The sequence below is a fragment of the Eulemur rufifrons genome, chromosome 8 (assembly GCF_041146395.1).
Source record: "Eulemur rufifrons isolate Redbay chromosome 8, OSU_ERuf_1, whole genome shotgun sequence".
Classification (NCBI taxonomy): Eukaryota; Metazoa; Chordata; class Mammalia; order Primates; family Lemuridae; genus Eulemur; species Eulemur rufifrons.
Genome location: NC_090990.1, coordinates 30094766 through 30112210, shown reverse-complemented (window position 1 = coordinate 30112210; position 17445 = coordinate 30094766). Strand labels below are relative to the sequence as shown.

The following is a 17445-nucleotide window of genomic DNA, read 5'->3' as shown; positions in this document are numbered from 1 at the left end:
GCCTGAGCAGATGGAGGGCAAGAATGTCCTCAAATGACTCTGAATTCATTATCCCATCATTACCATAAATTAGCATTGCAGCTTCACCCCCTCCCCCCCCAGTGGGTTTTGGAAGCCATGACACATCTGGGTCTAAACAAATAAAGTAAAAAGCTCCCCTGCCCCACAGATGGGAGGAGATAACATTTTCATTGGCCAGGGAGATGGCAACACAAGAATGAGGAAGTCAGAAGAAAGAAAAAGAGAGACTCAGTAAGACCCCAGGGCCACTGTCTGCTGGGATGTGTGCCCACTCTTACCCCTCATTTGGAGTGTACTATCACCTGATCTTTCTTGACACTCTCCTCCATGTCTGGAGGTGTACTTGCTTAATAAACTTCTTTCACTTTGCTTTGCTGCTTTGGTGTTTGGTTTCAATTGTTTGTCTCCAAGCACAAGAACCGAGGATGATCACTCACTAGTAACATTCCCACTCTGTCCTAGGTGCTCTCTGGGCTCTTTGATCATCCTCACCCTTTGCACAACTCTGGCCATCTTATTGTTGTAATGGCCTCTGTGCCTGGGGAAGCCTCTCTGACCCCCAAAGCTGGTGAGGTCCACCCACATGGATGATAGCATGAGGATATAACATGGGCAGGGCAAAAGCAAGGGCTATGTGGTCCTGGCCCTGGCTTCAGCCACAGGCACTATGTAATGTTAGGAAAGTCAGCTTCCTTATTTGTGCCTCAGTCTCCCCCTCTGTAAATTGGGGCACCAATACTTTCTGCCTCCCTGGCTGGATGAAATAATGCCTGTAAAGCCCTCAGTTCAGGCCTGACACAAACATAAAAGGAATTCAATAAACAATAAACAAACCAGACAAAGGGGGACTAGCGTCAGGCTTAGAATGGTTCAGACAGGGTTGAGGAGGTAAGGCATGGAAGTAAGCCCAATGAGCAAGGGCAGAGGCAAGGAGGAGCGAGGAGGCAGCCAGGGTCCTTGTTGAAGGGGGGGTGGAGGTAGGGGTGGTGGCGGAGGGGAAGTGCCACAGAGGGATTCAGGCAGGATTTCCTGGGCTTCGGAATTCAAAGGGTAAGGTCTCTTCTGGCTGAGATCTGGGAAGGCTTTGTGAAAGGGGAGAAGGGAGTGAATTTGCATTGGGTGGATAGAATTTGAAAACCATTGTGGAAGTAGGGAGAAAGAGGGTATTGCAGAAGGTGGAGATGCTACATGTACACGCAGAGGGACTGGAATGGTTCAGTCAGGACAGTGTGGAGCCTGGGAAATAGGACTGAGTTTGAGCCTGACTGTGTTATTCACAAGCTGTGCGTCCTTTTCTGAGACTTGGTTTTCTCATCTGAAAGTGGGGATAACAGATCCAGCACCCCAGGGTTGCTAGGGGATTTGATGAGATGTGTGGTGGAGTAAAGGGCAGAGTCAGGTTTCACGCCCATAGAGTCTGGCTCCGGAGTTAGGACATTATTTATTTATTTATTTATTTTTGTCTTGTTTGTTTTTTGAGACAGAGTCTTGCTCTGTTGCCCAGGCTAGAGTGCAGTGGTATCATCATAGCTTACTGCAACCTCAAACTCCTGGACTCAAGAGATCCTCCTGTCTCAGCCTCCTGAGTAGCTGGGACTATAGACATGCACCACTGTGCCTGGCTAATCTCTCTATTTTTAGTAGAGACAGGGTCTCACTCTTGATCAGGCTGGTCTCAGACTCCTGAGGTCAAGCAGTCCTCCTGCTTCAGCCTCCTAGATTGCTAGGATTATAGGCGTGAGCCACCACACCCAGCCCAGAGTTAGGATATTAAATTTCAATGACATTTTTCATAGAAATAGAAAAAACAATCCTAAAATTCATATAGAGCCACAAAAGACCTCAAATAGCCAAAACAATCTTAAGCAAAAAAGAACAAAGCTAGAGGTATCATATTACCTGACCTCAAAATCTACTACAAAGCTGTTGTAATCAAAGAGCATGGCATTAGCACAAAAATAGACATGGAGACCAATGGAATGGAACTGAATAAAAAGAGATCAGAAATAAATCTACACATTTACAGTCAACTGACCTTTGGCAAAAGTGCCAAGAGTGCACAATGGAGAAAGGACAGTCTCTTTAATAAATGGTGTTGGGGCATGCAGAAGAATGAATTTAGACACTTATCTCACCTCATATACAAAAATAAAATCAAAATGGATTAAAGACTTAAACTTAAGACCTGAAATTGTAAAACTGCCAGAAGAAGCTGGGTGTGGTGGTGCACACCTATAGTCCCAGCTACTTGGGAAGCTGAAGTGGGAAGATCACTGGAGCCCAGGAGTTCAAGGCCAGCTGGGACAACATAGTGAGACTCCACCTCAAAAACAAAGACAAACTACTAGAAAAAAACACAGGAGGAAATCTTGACATCGGTCTTGGCAAAAAATTTCTTGCATATGACCCCAAAAGCACAGGCAACCAAAACAAAAATAGAGAAAAGGGATTGCATCAAACTCAAAAGCTTCTGCATGGCTGAGGAAACAATCGACAGAATGAAAACAGCCCCTGGAATGAGAGAAAATATTTTAAACTATACATTTGATAAGGGGTTAATGTCTGAAATATATAAGGAAATTATTAGCAAGAAAACAAGTTACTCCATTAAAAAACGGGCAAAGGACCTGAATAAACATTTCTCAAAGGAAGACATACAAAGGACCAACATCACTAGTGAGGAGGGAATTGCAAATTAAAACCATGATGAGGTATCACCTCACACCTATTAAGAATGACTTTTATCAATAAACAAAAGATGCCAAGCAAAATGGCACCCACCTATAATTCCAGCTACTCAGGAGGCTGAGGTGGGAAGACCACTTAAGCCCAGAGTTTGAGACAAGACTGGTCAACACAGTCAAAGCCCACCTCAAAAACATTAATTAATTAATTGCCAACAAAAGATAACAAGGGTTGGAGAGGATATGGAGAAAAGGGAATGCTTGCACACTGCTGGTGGGAATGTAAATTAGTACAGCCATTATGGGAAACAGTATGAAGTTTCCTCAGAAAATTAAAAATAGAATTACCATACGATCCAGCAATCCCACTACTGGGTATATATCCAAAGAAATGATATGAGTATGTCAAAGAGATATGTACACTCCCATGTTTATTTTAACACTATTCACAATAACCAAGATAAGGAATTAACCTAGTGTCTATCAACAAAGGCATGGCTAACAAAAATGTGGTATATGTGCACAATGAAATACCATTCAGCCTGAAGAAAGAAGAAAATCCTGTTGTCTGTGACAAAATGGATAAAACTGGAGGAAATAAGCCAGACACAGAAAGACAAATACTGCAGGATCTCACTTAAATGGGAAATCTAAAAAAAAAATATCTAATTCATAGAAGCAGAAAGTAGAATAGTGGTTACCAGGGGCTGGGATGGGGAGGAAATGGGAAGAAAGGAGAAAGAAGGAGAAGGAAGAGGAGAAGGGGGAGGGGGAGGGAAGGGGAGAGGGGGGCGGGGGCAGGGGGAGGGAAGGGGAGGGGGAGGGAAGGGGGAGGGAAGGGAGGGGGAAGGAAGGGTGAGGGGTGAGGGAGGGGAGGAGGAGGAGGGGACTCCACTGGGCCCATAGGGAGCACTTTGTCAAAGCCGCTACTGTCACTATTTCTGTGTAGCGGCACATCCTTGCACCTGGCACATGGTAGGGGCTCAGTCCGTGGCTGTTCCTATTGCCATCTCCACGAGGAAGGCGGGCGGCCGGCGTAGCTGTAGGAGCAATGGGAGATGAGTCCAGGTGGTGCATGGGCTGCAGTTAAACATGAGGGGTGGCACAGAGGAGCCACAGAAGGGTAAGGGTCACCGTCAGAGCGGTGCTGGGGTATTCCTCTGGCATGGTGGGCATAGAACACCCACAGAACACAGGGCCAGGAAGGGAGCTGTGGCCTCACTGAGGGTGGTGCAATAAGGGCCCCGGCGAGTGATGATCGAGGGGTGAGAAGTGGGCCCAGACAGCCACAGGAGGCACCGCAAGGGCCCCCAGCCAGCCTGGCCTGGGGGTGAGAGTGAGGAAGCATCTGGAGCCAGGAGACTGCAGGACTCCTGAGCAGAACGGGGCAGTCAGGGAGGGCAGCCGTCTGGGGCACCCACGGTGGCCTTGGGGGGCTGAGTTCAGGCGGCGCAGCCCCTTTGGCCCCAGCTTTCCTCCTGCCTGGCTGCCTGGGACCAAGGCAGAGGAGGAGCCCTGTCTGGAAAGGCCCTGCTCCTGGGAATTCCCGGCATGGCTCCCGGCCCGAGTTCAGCCCCCGAGGATGGCGGCGAGGCTGCAGTGGCTGCACCATTGTCTGTTAGACGGCACTGGCCCAGCCCAGCAACATGGAAGGGCAGGGACATGGTGGTCAGAGCATGGACTCTGGTCTGGACGTCCCGGGAGGCAGCCTGCTTTGCCACTTCGCTCAATCTGTGATCGTGGGCTAGTGATGTGTCTCTCTCTGACTGTCCTCACGGGTAGAGTGGATATGGCCACGGTGATGGTGTCTACTTCCTCAGATGGTTGTGAGGACTCTATGAGTTACTACGTGGTGTTTGCAATAGTGTCTAAGATATAGCAAATATTTAATGTTGACTGTTACTATTATCATTAATATTCCTCAGGATGGAGAGAAAGAGGAAGGGACTCCCACTGGAGCTGACCAGATGGCCCCGGGGGGCTGGGAGGAGGGGGCTCAGGGAGTGAGGATGAGGCCCGAGGCAGAGTCAGCCCCGATGATGGCCTGGGAGGGGGCTCAGGGGAGCCTTCCCTCATGCACCCCTCCAGTCCCACCTCCTGCCCAGCCCAAGCCCACGCCCAGGTCAGGAGCACAGACGCTCTTGCTCTGAAGCCGGGGAGGCCTTGAGCTCTGCAGTCCCGGGCACCTCACTCCCGCCCTGAGCCTGGGCTCCCTCCAGTATGAAATGGGGTCTAAGAAATCGACTCCTCGGGCCTTGGAAACTTCAGGGAAATTCCCGCCTGGTATTTTCAGTCTAACCTTTCCCCTCAGCCCACCCAGCAGCCCCAGAAGCTCCACCCGTGGCTCCTGGAGATGGACAGATGGACACCTAGACTCTGCTCGGGGAGTAGAATCTTTATTCAGGAGTGTGGCTGACTCTCCTCCACCGCGTGTCCGATCCGGATGCAGACCCACTGCCCAGGCCCAGGCAGGGTGGTGATGACCCCGCTGGCCGGGAGCCCTGCCTGAGCGTGTACGGGGGTGGCAGGCTGCCGTTGCAGTGCGCTGAGGGGGCAAGGTGTCCAGGGTGGGCTCAGGGCACTGAGGACCATCTCAGAAGCAGCCGGTACAGGCAATGTTCACGCACAGCTCACACTCGTCATTAGCGATGCTCTCTGGGTGGGGAGAAAGCCGGTCAGCTGAACCCCAGACACCTGTGGCTCCAGGGGCGCTGCTGGACAGGTGGCCGAGAAGGCCCGGGCAGGGGTGAGTGGTGTCTTGCTCACAGACTGGGAGCATGAAACGCTGGAGGCCGAGTGAGAGGCTCAGGTTCAAGTCCCAGGCACTCTCCCAGCAGGAAGTGAGACTGGGCAAGTCAGTCACCCTCTCTGTGCTGGAGTTTTCTTGTCCGCTAAATGGACAGCATCAACCTGACAGGGACGCTGCAGGGACAGAATTCAGGCGATGGGACAGACACAGGGCCCAGCACACAGTAGGTGCTCAGTAAATGCTAGCTCGTCGCTCCGTTCTCCTGCCCTACTCTGCTTCACGCCCCTGGTTCCGGCTATCTCCCCCTCTCGGAAGCCTTCCAGACCTGTTCCACCTGGACATGAGCCGTCTCTGTCTCCCCCTGTTCCACGTCGCCGTTGTCTGCTGGGTCTGCCCCATGCCCCCTTCCCTCCCATCTGTGAAGCCCTTGAGGGACTTCCCTGGACTGAGGGGATCTGGGCAGGTCTGCCTTGCAGTGCCCAAATCAGGAAGTCCTGGTGGGGACAGGCTGAGTTCCTTCACTCTCTCTGTCCTCAGCCTCCGGGCGCTTAGCAGAAGCAACCGGGGGTGAGCGGCTGGGCTGTGGGCAGAGACCCACCAGGGGCGGGAAGTTCTGCAGGGGACAGGGGTGCTCACTTAAGGCCGTGAAAATGCTGGCAGCATCCTGGGAGGCGCAGACAGGCTGGAGGTCCGAGGGCAGGGCCAGCTCGTGGCACACGGCAGGCAGGAGGCTCTGGGTCTGCAGGCGGGGGCTGGGCGTCCACTGCTGCTCCAGCTCACTCAGCTTCTTCACAGATTCCAGCTGCACCTTGAAGCCTTGGTACTAGGGGGAGGCGAGAGGAGATGGGAGGGAATCAAGATCTGGCCAGGGGCAGGCACTGCCATGAGACCCAGGGTTCCTGGGGCCCTTCCTCATCCTCATGGAGAGACCAGGCCACACTGGAAGGAGCAGCTAGGGGGTGGGAGGTGGTGTCTGGTCTCCCCCTACCCTACACCCCTGGCACCCCACCGTGCCACAGAGCTGGCAGAGGAAGAAGAAGCAAGGCAGTGGAGCACAGTGGGTCAGGCATGGCGTTAGAGACAGGCAGACCCCGGTTCAAACACCCCAGCTCCCTCCTCTGGCATGGCCTGTAGGGGCCTGGTGCCAGCACACACTCGCTGAACTAGGTGCTGTCCCCTGGGCTGACATGGCGAGGTGATAGCAGCCCCAAGCTGGCCGGGCCCCAAGGCCAGGGTTGTAGGAGGAGGCTGAGTCTCCTGCACCCTTCCTGGGACCCAAGGAGGCCCTGCCTAGAGTCAGGGATGCCACACGCAGGGCCACAGATGTCTCTGCTGTGCTCAGCATCCTGCCACATGGCAGGCAGGCCCTGCTTCCAGGACTCTTTCCAGCCTCACAGGCGCCTGGAAGGGCACCCGACCCCCTCGCTGTCTTCTCCCAGGGCCTTTGCACATGCCATGGCCTCTGTGCCTGGCACCCTCCTGCTCACCCTGCAATGTCAGCTCAAGGGTTACCTGCCAGGGAAATTGTTCTGGTAACTGTCCCCATCCACCCATCTAGGGGTGAATGTAGACATCTGTGGGAGCATCAGAGGGCTCTCCCTCCCCTTCTGGGCTCCTCCAGGGCAGGGTCCATGTCTTGTGCCACACTCTGACCTCTGTGACAGCACAGGCCTTTGAGGATGGCAGGGCTGAGTAACAGCGCTTTGCTATTGTCAGCACCATCATCACTGCCATCGACGCCAGCTGCCCCACCCGCCAGCTGGCTCGGTCCCAGGGTGGTGGTGGGTGTCGGGCTGAGCCCTGGGCCCGGTGCTGCCCCGTACCCTACGAATTCCCAGCGCACCCCCTCCAGCCTAGCCAACCACCACGGGGACCTTCAGGTGAAGGGCCAGCTGGCCAGAGGGGCTCACCTCGATGCTGACTGACTGTGTGCCCTGCAGCAGCACCAGGAGGACCACAGCCGCCCCCAGCAAGAGCCTCCACACAGCTCTGCTGCCCATGTCGCTCCCTGCGTTCCCGCCGCGCCGTCCCCTGGCTCCTGCCGCTTCCCCCGCTAGCAGCTCTTTATAGACCAGGCTCCCGAATCTCGGTCACTCATTAACCAGCCAGTGGGGTGGGGTTGACAGCGGCTGGCTCTCTGACAAGCCCAGGGCTGGTTCCCAGGAGGGGGTTAGGGGGGTGAGGGCAGGGAGCCCGAGCGCGGGAACCTGGTACGCGCACGTCGTCAGTGCCTGCCTAGCGCCAGGCTCTGTGCTGGGGCCGTGGGCCACAGCGCTTTCCTTCCGCACACGTGAGTGCAGTGATAGGGAGACCACGTCACGGACAGGGAAAGTGAAGCTCAAGAGGTAAAGTGACTTGCCCCGGGTCACGGAGCTAGTCCGTGGCAGAGCAGGGGCTCCAGCCAGTGTCTTTGGCCCCGGTCAGCCCCCGGTTCTTTCTCTGGGTGAAGGATGCAGACGGACAGGCTGGCCCAGGGCAAGGTGGGCGGACACGGCTGATCCCACTGCCCCAGGACCCACATCTCTCCCACCCCTCCCCCCAGTTCTATTTAAGGACCATCCTTCTGACCCGCCCTTGCCCAGGCCTTCACCCTGCCTCTGCGTGCCACCTCCCACCTGTGCCCAGGTGCCCTCAAGCCACATTCCATCCATCTCATGGTCTGCACCTTTCAGAAGCCAATAGCCTAACCCAGCACGGGGGAAAGAGCCCTGGCCTTGGAGACAGATTGACCTGGGTTCCAATCCTAGTCCTACTTTAGTGGTGTAACCTTGGGGAAGTCACACCAACTCTGACTGAGGCTTCGTTTTCTCTTCCATCAAATGGGCACTATAGAGCCCGTTGCACGAGGTTGCTGTGAGGGGTGGGTGGCGCGGCCTACCTGAGCATGCCTGCATCCCCTGGGTAATCCATCTGCAGCAGGCACCCCGGGCAGTGCATAACCCACTGCCTTCTAGGCAATGCGTAACCAGAGGTTATGAGACGAGGACAAAGTCTCCAAGGGCAATATCACCCGCCAGACCAGGCAGCTATAAACAGTGCCCGTGCCAGAGCTCAGCTCTGCCAGACTCAGGTTCTGGCATGTGGCAGGCTCCCCAAGCATGCCATTGACTTGAGGCTCTGCTTGCCCGTCTTGGCATTTAAGGTGGAACGCCAACTTGGTAGCTAAAATCTGATGCCACCTTGTTCCCTTACACCAACCCTACTGGCACACGCTGGATCCCATCTCATGTTTTTTTTTTTTTTAATTTATTTTATTTTTTATTTTTTATTTAAAACCGGATCTCATCTCATGTTTTTTTTTTTTTTTTTTTTTAATTTCTTATTTATTTATTTATTTTTTAAGGCTGGCCAAGTGAAGCAGTGGGAGTGGAGAAGGAACAAAGGAATCTGTGACTGGTTGTGATCAGTTAGTTGTAAACACCACTGCACTCGGACCAACCCATCTCCTGTTTTTGCTGTGTGCCACCTGCGTGAAGTGCCCATCTTCCCCTTTCTTATCTTGGACTGAAATGGAAAAAAAGCTCATGTGAACTTTGGAATCCAGACTGCAGCCTTTACTCTTTAGAGTATGAAGAAATTAATGGACTCTTACATGCTTTCTCATCTGTAAAATGAAAATAATCATCAGACAGTAATAGCTCTCATTTCTTGAATACTATGTGCTGGGCACAAGGCAGTCTTACAAGCATAACCCCACTGAATCTTGTAGCTAGGTCTTATTCTACAGATGAGTAGCCCGAGGCCCAATGAGGCACCAAGGTTGTTGTCACTGCAGGAGTGAAAGAGGTGAGCAGGTTTTCTATCTGGAATTCTTGCTCCTGCTTAGCCTGCGGTGTTATACAGAAAAAGGAACCCAGGCCTTGGAGGCAAGGACAGCTGGGCTCAAACCCAGACTCCAGCACTTACCAGCTGTGTGACCTAGGGTACATTGCTCAGCTTCTCTGAGCCCCATTTCTTAATCAGTCAGAGGAGAAATAAATAAACAATCTCATAGGGGTTGTGTTAGGTAAAATACAACCTGTGAGTTTCCCTGTCCCCAGACTGACCGTTTCCCCAGCATGTGCCTGGCCCATGGGGACATTCAGTAGAGGGTGATTTCCCCGCCTCTCTGCCATAGAACACCCCTGACAAGCCCCATCTCTGAAACTACAGCTAGAACACTTCTGATCTCTGACTTATGCAGGCTGGACTTGGTTCTATGCCTTTCTCTCCAGAGCTGGGTTTGATCAACTGTAGACCTTGGGCAAGTGACACCACCTCTGTGATCTGTTTCTCTTTTGTAAAAATGTGAGCAGTCTCCAGCGTTTGAAGTTGTCGTGAGGCTGCCTGATACCCCAATCCATGCTCTTTCCACCAGAGGAAGCCCACCCCCATCAGCCCCATATCTAGGGGACAAGGAGAGATCCTGTGGGGGTTGGAGGCCCCTTGGCCATGGTGTCCTTCCCTCCTCTGCCCCCAGCTCCTCCAGCCAGAGCACATTGTGTGTCAGTGTCAGTCTTCCCTGGGAACCAGGTGTGACTTCCCTATCTGCCTAATGTGACTCAAATTCATTTTCCCAATCCACCGCCTCCTAATCTCTTCATGAATGACCCACCATCCATCAAAACCAACTTGGTCACAGACACAAATCCTCACTACCACCCTATGAGCCTACGAGCCTTGACGTGGTATTATCAAAGCACTTCCTTCTTTATGGACGTGGGAAGTGGCTGTCGTGCCAGCCTGGACCGACTCAGGGCAGGTGACAGTTTTCCCATGTGCATGTTTGGGCTTCTCTCTCCACACCGAGTCTCTGCCTAGCGCCTGCCCGTGACACTCCCTGCCCATGGAGCCCGTGACACTCCCTGCCCCGTTTCCTCAGCAGCATTTGTCACTGCTGATCTCTCCATCTTTCTTAGAATAAAGTACGTTCTCCACTTGGCTTCTGGGACACATGCTCTCCAGATTCTCTGCCAATCTCGTTGGCCCCATCTTCTCAGTTTCCTTTGTTGTTTTTTTCTTCTCTTCCTGACCTTGAGATATTAGATTGCCCCAGGGACACTGGGCTCAGTCCTTGGAAGTCTTTCCTCTGTCCATAATCACACCCTTGGTGATCTTAGCTGGTCTCAAGGATTTTAATGCCATCAATACCCTGGCCTCTCCCCTCGGTGCCAGTCCCATTAATTTATGCCTCCTCAGCACCAGTTGATGGTACCACCATTTGCCCAGTTGCTCAGGTCAAAAATCTGGGAATTATCATTGGTATCTCTCTTTGTTTTACTTGCCAAATTCAATTCATTAACAAATCCAGTTGGCTCTATCTTCAAACTCTTTCTAGGCTCCAACCGTGTCTCCTAATCTCCGCTGCTACTCCCAAGTTCCAGGCTCTCATGGTCACACGGATTACTGCAACAGCCTTGCATTAGGCAGAGTTCTCCAGAGAAACAGAACCAACAGGAGATCACACGTCTTATTCTATAATATTACCTATCTATCTGTCATCTATATGGATTTATTTTAAGGAACTGGCTCACGTGATTGTGGGGGCTGGCAAGTCTGAGATCTTTAGGGATGTTTGGCAGGTTGGGAATTCAGGTAGAGTCGATGTTACAGTCTGGAGTCTGAGATCTGCAGGGCAGGCAGCAGGTGGGAAGCTCAAGCTTTCTGTGTTGCCATCTTGAGGCAGAATCGCTTCCTTGGAAGACCTCAGGCTTTGCTCTTAAGGCCTTCAGCTGATCGGATGGGAAGCCCACACACACAGTACGCAGGATAATCTGCCTTCATCAAAGTCTACGATTAGAAGTGTTAATCATGTTGAAAAAAGTATTTTCACAGCCACACATCTAGCCTGGTATTTGACCAAACTACTGTGCACCATAGCCTGGCCAAGTTGACATACAGAATTAACCATGGCAAGTATCCAAATAGATCTCACTGTACCAGCTCTTGCCCCTCTTCAGATTTTTGTCCATGCAGCAGCCAGGGGGCAGGGGGTCCTATTAAAATCTAAGTCAGATTATTTTCCTCCCCTGCGCAAACCTACTAATGGCTTCCCACTTCCCTTAGGGTAAAACCCAATGGCTTCTGCCTACAACAGCCTTTTGATACCCCTTTTTGTCTTTGGCCTCAACTCCAGAAACTCCCCGGGTTCCAGCCACACCAGCTTCCTCGTGTCCCCCAAACATGCCAAAGCTGATTTGCCTTGGGGCCTTTGCTCTTCATCCACATACTGATGTCACTCACCCCTCACTTCACCCAGGTCTCTGCTCAAATTCCACTTCCTCAGAGATCTTTCCAGATCATCCCACCACAGAGAGCTTCCTCCATCACTCCTAATTCTCTTAACTTGCTTTCTTGTAGCACCTGTCTCATATATACAATTCATTTCTTGCATCTTTCTCTCTATTACAAGGTAGGTTCTATTAGAATAAGGAATTTGCCTGTTTTGTTCTTCCAAAACAATACCTGGCATATAATTGGTGCTCAACAAATACTTGATGACTTGAATAAATGGGTATGATTCAAATATCTGTCCCACCAAACACTAGGTGTTTAGCCTTGGCCAATTTCCTATTCTCTGAGCCTTAATCCCCTCATCTAGCATCTTCCTGGCATATGGTGGGTGTTCAAAAAAATGTTTGTTATTTTTATGGTTGTGAAAACATTTGTTTGTTGAGAAATGGAATCCTTTCTGTGTCTTGTGTGCGTAGAAACCCTGGAGCATTCAGTAATTTAATCAACAAATATTTACTGATAGCCTATTATGTGCGAGCAGAAGGGATACAGAAACTAACAAAAACAGATAGAGCCACTGCCCACAAAGCAGTATGGCGGCTTGGATGCGGGTGGGTGTAGAGATGGTGTGAACGGGTTGGATTTTAGAGAGCCTTTGAGGGCAGAACTCACTGGATTTTCTGTGCACTTGGTTATAAAGGGTGGATAAAGAGAGGAGACCAGGACAACTCCAAGGTTGTTCCAGGTGAAATGGTACTGCCATTTACTGAGATGGGATGCAGGAGTGAGCATGCCAGGTAAGGGTATCAAGAGTATAGTTTGAACATGTCAGGTGTGAGATGGCTGTTTGACATCTGAGTAGAGAAGAGGGCCACAGATAGAGGTGTTGTGGTCATCAAGTGTACGTGGTACTTAGAGTCCTGAAAGTGGATCGAGGGACTGACAGGAGTCAGAGGTCCCTGGCTGAGCGCTAAGGCGCTGCAACACCTGGAGGTGAGGCAGAGCAGGAAGGGCCAGCAGAGCTGGTGGAGAAGGAGCAGCCAATGGAGACCACAAAGAGACTTGTGTCTTTGAAGCCAAAGGAAGAAAGTGTTTCAGGAGCAAGAACATGCTCACTTGGGTCAAACATCGTGGTTGGTGCTAGTAAAGTGAAGACTGAGAATTGTCCCTGGATTTGACAGCATGGAAGTCACTGGTGACCTTGATAAAACCAATTCCAAGAGTGGCAAGGAGGAAAGTCTGATTGGAATGGGTCCAAGAAAGGATAGGTGGACAGAAAGTGGAGCCAAAACTCTAAGCTATCACTTTAATCAAAGAATAAAACAGAGATGACAAGTTTAAAGAAGGATTAGGATATTGGGTCCAACACATGAACTGAGTTGATCTGGAAGACCCAGTAGGGGGAGCTGTATGAAGCAAAGTGTGGTGGATTTCTCAGCAGTTCCCCAAAGAAATCTTGGCTTTTTCTCTGGAGAGGTGGGTGACCTCATGAATGGTTCTATTTTTGCTATGGCCACCAGGAAACTCAGAACCTAATTTTTGCCCCAACATTGGTAACTACACTGAATCTCATTCAGTCTGTTTTCCCCTTTGACTCATTTCCCCATTCTACCCATATTGTACTGGTCTTGTTACACACGCACACGTGACCCTCTTCAGGTTTGCTTATAGTATTCTCTAGCAGCAGTGCCTTTATGGACTGCTGCTGGGAACAGGTATTTAACACAAATGTGAACCAGGGCTGCCCCCTGGTGATGGGAAGGGGGCACTGCAGGCAGGGAAGGCATAAGTAATCCGTTCTCTCGGGAGGGGTGAGCGGACATCTGTACTCTCTGATTTGAGAGGTGATGGACAGCCTCTCTGTTCCCATGTCTGGGGTCCTACCAACATGACCATGACGGTCGCCGTTAGTGATGCTCCTCGGAGGTTCCGGGAGGGGCAATGTGTGGAAAAGTCTCTGCTGATGCCTGTGTCCTGTGGTCTCCTGAGAGCAGATGCCAAAGTGACCAAGAAGGCTGAAGTGGAAAGGAGAGGGAAGAAACAGCTCAGGCCACAGTGGGACCTGGCACAGAAATCGGGTCTCGGGGGCAGCTGAGGGGCAGCCTGGAGCAGAGGAGAACTGCAACTGGGTTGGCACACGCGGGCCCCAGGCACCGATTTTGCCTGGGCAGGGCTGTCCTGTTAGGAGGAGGTGATGTGTGCCTCTGAGCCCGGCTGCTGCAGACATTTCCGGCTTCCTCCCCCACGGTCAAATGGCAGATGTGACAAGAGTGTGCGTGTGTGTTTCTGAGGGCTTGTATCTGAACAAGCATGTGTGTAGGTGCCCAAACAGGTGTGAGAATGTGTATGGGAACATGTGTGTGTCTGTATGTGAGAGAGTGTGATTATGAGTGTATGAGTGTGTGTGTGCACACGTGTGCAGGTGAACATGGTGTGTATTCACACATGTATGAGAATGGTGTGTTGGTGTGTGGGAGCATGTGCACATGGGAACGGTTTTTGTGTCTCTGTGTGTATCTGTATGTGCAAGAGTGTGGGTATGTGTGTACATGAGTGTGTGGATGTGTGGACGTGTGTGAGCACGTGTGAGCATGCGTGCGCGTAGACGTGTGAGAGTCCTGTACAGGAGTGTGTGTGGTTGTTGGGGTCTGTGTGTGAGTGTGCGGACGTGCGGGTGTGTGAGCATGCGCGGGTGCTGGGAGGGAGGCCACAGCGCTGGGCGGGGGAAGGGCTGAGAGGTGGGACGCAGGCAGCCTCGCGGTCCGGCCGGGGAGGAGCCTCCCGGTGGGCGAGGCGGGGGGCACGGGGGCAAGGCCTTCCCAGCGCTGCCTTGAAGGCGGGATTCACGGAGGACCCCGGAAGGCGTCCAGCCCACGCAGCCCGGATGAGAAAGTCCTCCCTTCGCCACTCCCCCATCTCTCTCCAGCGGCTGCCCGGATACTGTGGCTTTGGAGTCGAGGTCCCACTAGTGTGGGGTCTTGGCGAGACGTTCGCTTCCCCGAGCGCCAGTTTCCCCAGTGGTGAGATGGAAGAAACATACCTCAGCTGCGAAATGGGGATGGCAGGGAGGACGGGACGAGAGCACAGCAGTGCCGGCAAGTGTCGCCGGGAGGCTGTGACATGCCAGGCCCTGATCCGAGGGCTGTACAGGGACTAACATGTGGACTCCTCACACAGCCCTAGGCGGTACGGAACTCCCCTCTTTTTACAGAGGAGAGCACCAGGGCACAGAGACGTCTGCCAACTTGCCTGAGAACACACAGCTTCTCCGTGGCAGAGCTCCTCAGCTGGTGTCATGATCACTACACACCTGGCCTGTATGAGCAGTAAGTAGATACAAAGCTCTCCTCTCAGTGCTGGGCACTTTAGACCCTCAGGAGGTATCCTCTTGTCCCTTCTGTCCTCTGAATGTCCCTTCTAGAGGTTAAAGGAACAATTGAGGGAAAGAATGAGTTTTTCATAAACTCCATGAACACTGCCCCATAGAAGGCCCTGGATTCTTGGAATCCTGAGCTCTCAAAGAAATGGCAGGGATGTTGGTCTATGTGATTATACCACCACCACCGGTAATAAGAACAATGTATCGAGGGCATGTACATGGTTAGGTGTAACGTTTCGGCCAACTGACCAACATTATTGGGCTCCAGGTCACGCTGGGCACCAGGACTCAGAACTGGATATGGCAGTCCCTGCCTGCAGAGGGCTGTGGTTGAGGAATACAGATGGGGACAGTGTAGACGAGGCCAGTGGGAAGCTCAGGAGGTGGTGGGAGTAGGAGGAGGTGCCACCTTCAGAAAGGCAGTGGGGGAGCTCGGGACGGACCCCTCCGGCCCTTTGCTGACATCTCCTGCCTGGGCCACCTCCCCTCGGCGTGGATCCTGCTCCAGCATCCTGTTTCCAGGAAGCCAGCCCTGCCCGTGGCCCTTCCCACTTTCCTCTTCTGGGGAATCCTGCGGCCTTGGGCCCCCACCATGGTACGGAGCACTTGCTATTCTTCGTTGCTTCTGTTTTTGGTGCAAGGGACCCACCTCCATGGCGAGACCACATGCTCCAGAGGGTGCAGCCTCAATTTCACATTCCTCAGAGACCTCACATGGCCCAAAGGCTCCAGTGCCTAAGTGGCCCTGCCCGAGATCGGGACACGCTGCATCTTTGCTGACGCTCGAGTCTGGGGGTCCTTTGTTTGCGGCACCCAGGCTGAACTGCCGAGGAGATCCTAACTGCTGAGTCAGGGGCCCCGTTTGCCAAGCAGGATTGAGTTTCATTAAGTGGGGATGAAACACAAATCCCCCACAGCATTCATCGGATTGGTGTCCAAGGCGCAGCTGCCATTTATGTTTTCAAATTTGCAGTTGGGGATCATTGTGAAACTTGATTGCTCTGTCTTGGGGACTTCTTAAAGTCCAACTCCACAATAAAGCCAATCAGACTGAACCATCAAATGTCAAATAGGAGCTAATGAACCATTCACAGGCTTGGGAGAGAAATCAGGCAATCTCTTATTTCAGGATTATCCCTTCCAAATATTAAATCTGAACTGTAAGCAGAATTTTCTATAATTGCATCCCCCTCCTCACGGGTGTGGGGGATCATTGGCATTCACTTCGTGTCTCTGCTTTCTGGAGGGAAGCTTGACAAGCCGACCCATGGCTTTCCAGAGGCACCGTTCGGAGAGGGAGGCAGGGCGGAGGCTGCTGGGATTCTCCCTGCCCTGTGGGCTGGGCGTGCCAAGTGCCTGCTGGAAGCGTCCCCATGGCAGGTGGGAGAGGTGACTCTGCAGCAGGAGAGGGGGATCCCCTTGCATAAGTCCCACCAGGTACTCGGATGTGGCCTCGGGAGGGCGTGTGGAGCTTAGGGACAATGTGCCGCGTCCATTCTCTCTCTCTATCTGCTCTATTAGAATCTGCAAAGGCGAGCATCTTTGCAGCAGCCCCATAGCTGATGCCAGAGCACATGTGCTATTCTCTGGTGCCCCTTTGACAGGGCTGGTGGATGATGTGAGTTTTGATGGTGGGTTTGCCGTCACTTCTGCTAGGGACAGAGCTGTGATGCAGAAAGATTTTACTCTGATCCTCGTTCCCTTAGGAATATAGGGTAGCACGGTCACGGGTCTCTCCCCATGGCAGAGATGGATAGTTGTCCATCAAAGTGCACTCTCCCCTTCCACGCTGAAGAGTCGTGGCTGGAAAGCAGCTGTCTGGCCAGGGACCAGCAGCTCGGCTTGGCCATATGACTCGTTGTCATCAGTGGGCATGTGAGAGGAAGTGATGGGTGGCACTTGTAGTTCAAGACTCTTAAGGGGGGGCTGTGCCTCTTCCATCCTCAGTCCCCTCTTACTGATTGGTTTCAGACGATGTCAGTGCTCTTCAGGATGGCAGCATCATGAGTGCGAAGGAGCCAGGGTCTCTGGATCCACACATTTGGGATGGGGACCGTGGTAGATAAAGTGCGTGACACGGTTCCCCAGCTCATCCCTCCCTGTACCTGTGTCTGTTGTCGTGTGAACTCGGAGCCCCTCCCATAAAGGGGGAATACACTGGCCAAAGAAATGGAGGTGGAAGTGAAGGTGTGTTGGTTCCAAGCCTAAGTCATAAACAACCCTGCATGTTTCTGCCTGTTTCTTGCACCTCTGCCATCTCCATATGCACATTCCTGACCCTTCTGCTGAAGACACAAAGACCAATGACGGAGCCAAGCCACTCCAGCTGTGCACCTTAGACCTGCCTTCAGCCAGCAGCCCACGGTGCGTGAGCGGGCCCAGCGAGATCAGCAGAGCTG

At 52.5% G+C, this 17445-nt stretch overlaps 1 protein-coding gene across 1 annotated transcript; it reads right to left on the bottom strand.

The window, feature by feature from the left end:
- Positions 1 to 5248: 5248 nt before the first annotated feature.
- GUCA2B (guanylate cyclase activator 2B) lies at positions 5249 to 7465 on the bottom strand. The gene is made up of 3 exons (XM_069477787.1): positions 7365 to 7465; positions 6091 to 6277; positions 5249 to 5360 (listed from the first exon to the last, which is right to left on the bottom strand). Exons 1-3 carry the CDS (start codon positions 7452 to 7454, stop codon positions 5299 to 5301), a joined length of 339 nt encoding a protein of 112 aa, XP_069333888.1. The 5' UTR covers positions 7455 to 7465; the 3' UTR covers positions 5249 to 5298.
- Between the last annotated feature and the right edge of the window lie 9980 nt (positions 7466 to 17445).

Coding starts and splice junctions, on each gene's coding strand:
- GUCA2B (XM_069477787.1), bottom strand. CDS start 7,454: ATGGGCAGCAGAGCTGTGTGGAGGCTCTTGCTGGGGGCGGCTGTGGTC. Junction 6,278..7,364: donor CACAGTCAGTCAGCATCGAG/GTGAGCCCCTCT, acceptor GCCTCCCCCTAG/TACCAAGGCTTCAAGGTGCA. Junction 5,361..6,090: donor CAGCATTTTCACGGCCTTAA/GTGAGCACCCCT, acceptor CTCCCCACCCAG/AGAGCATCGCTAATGACGAG.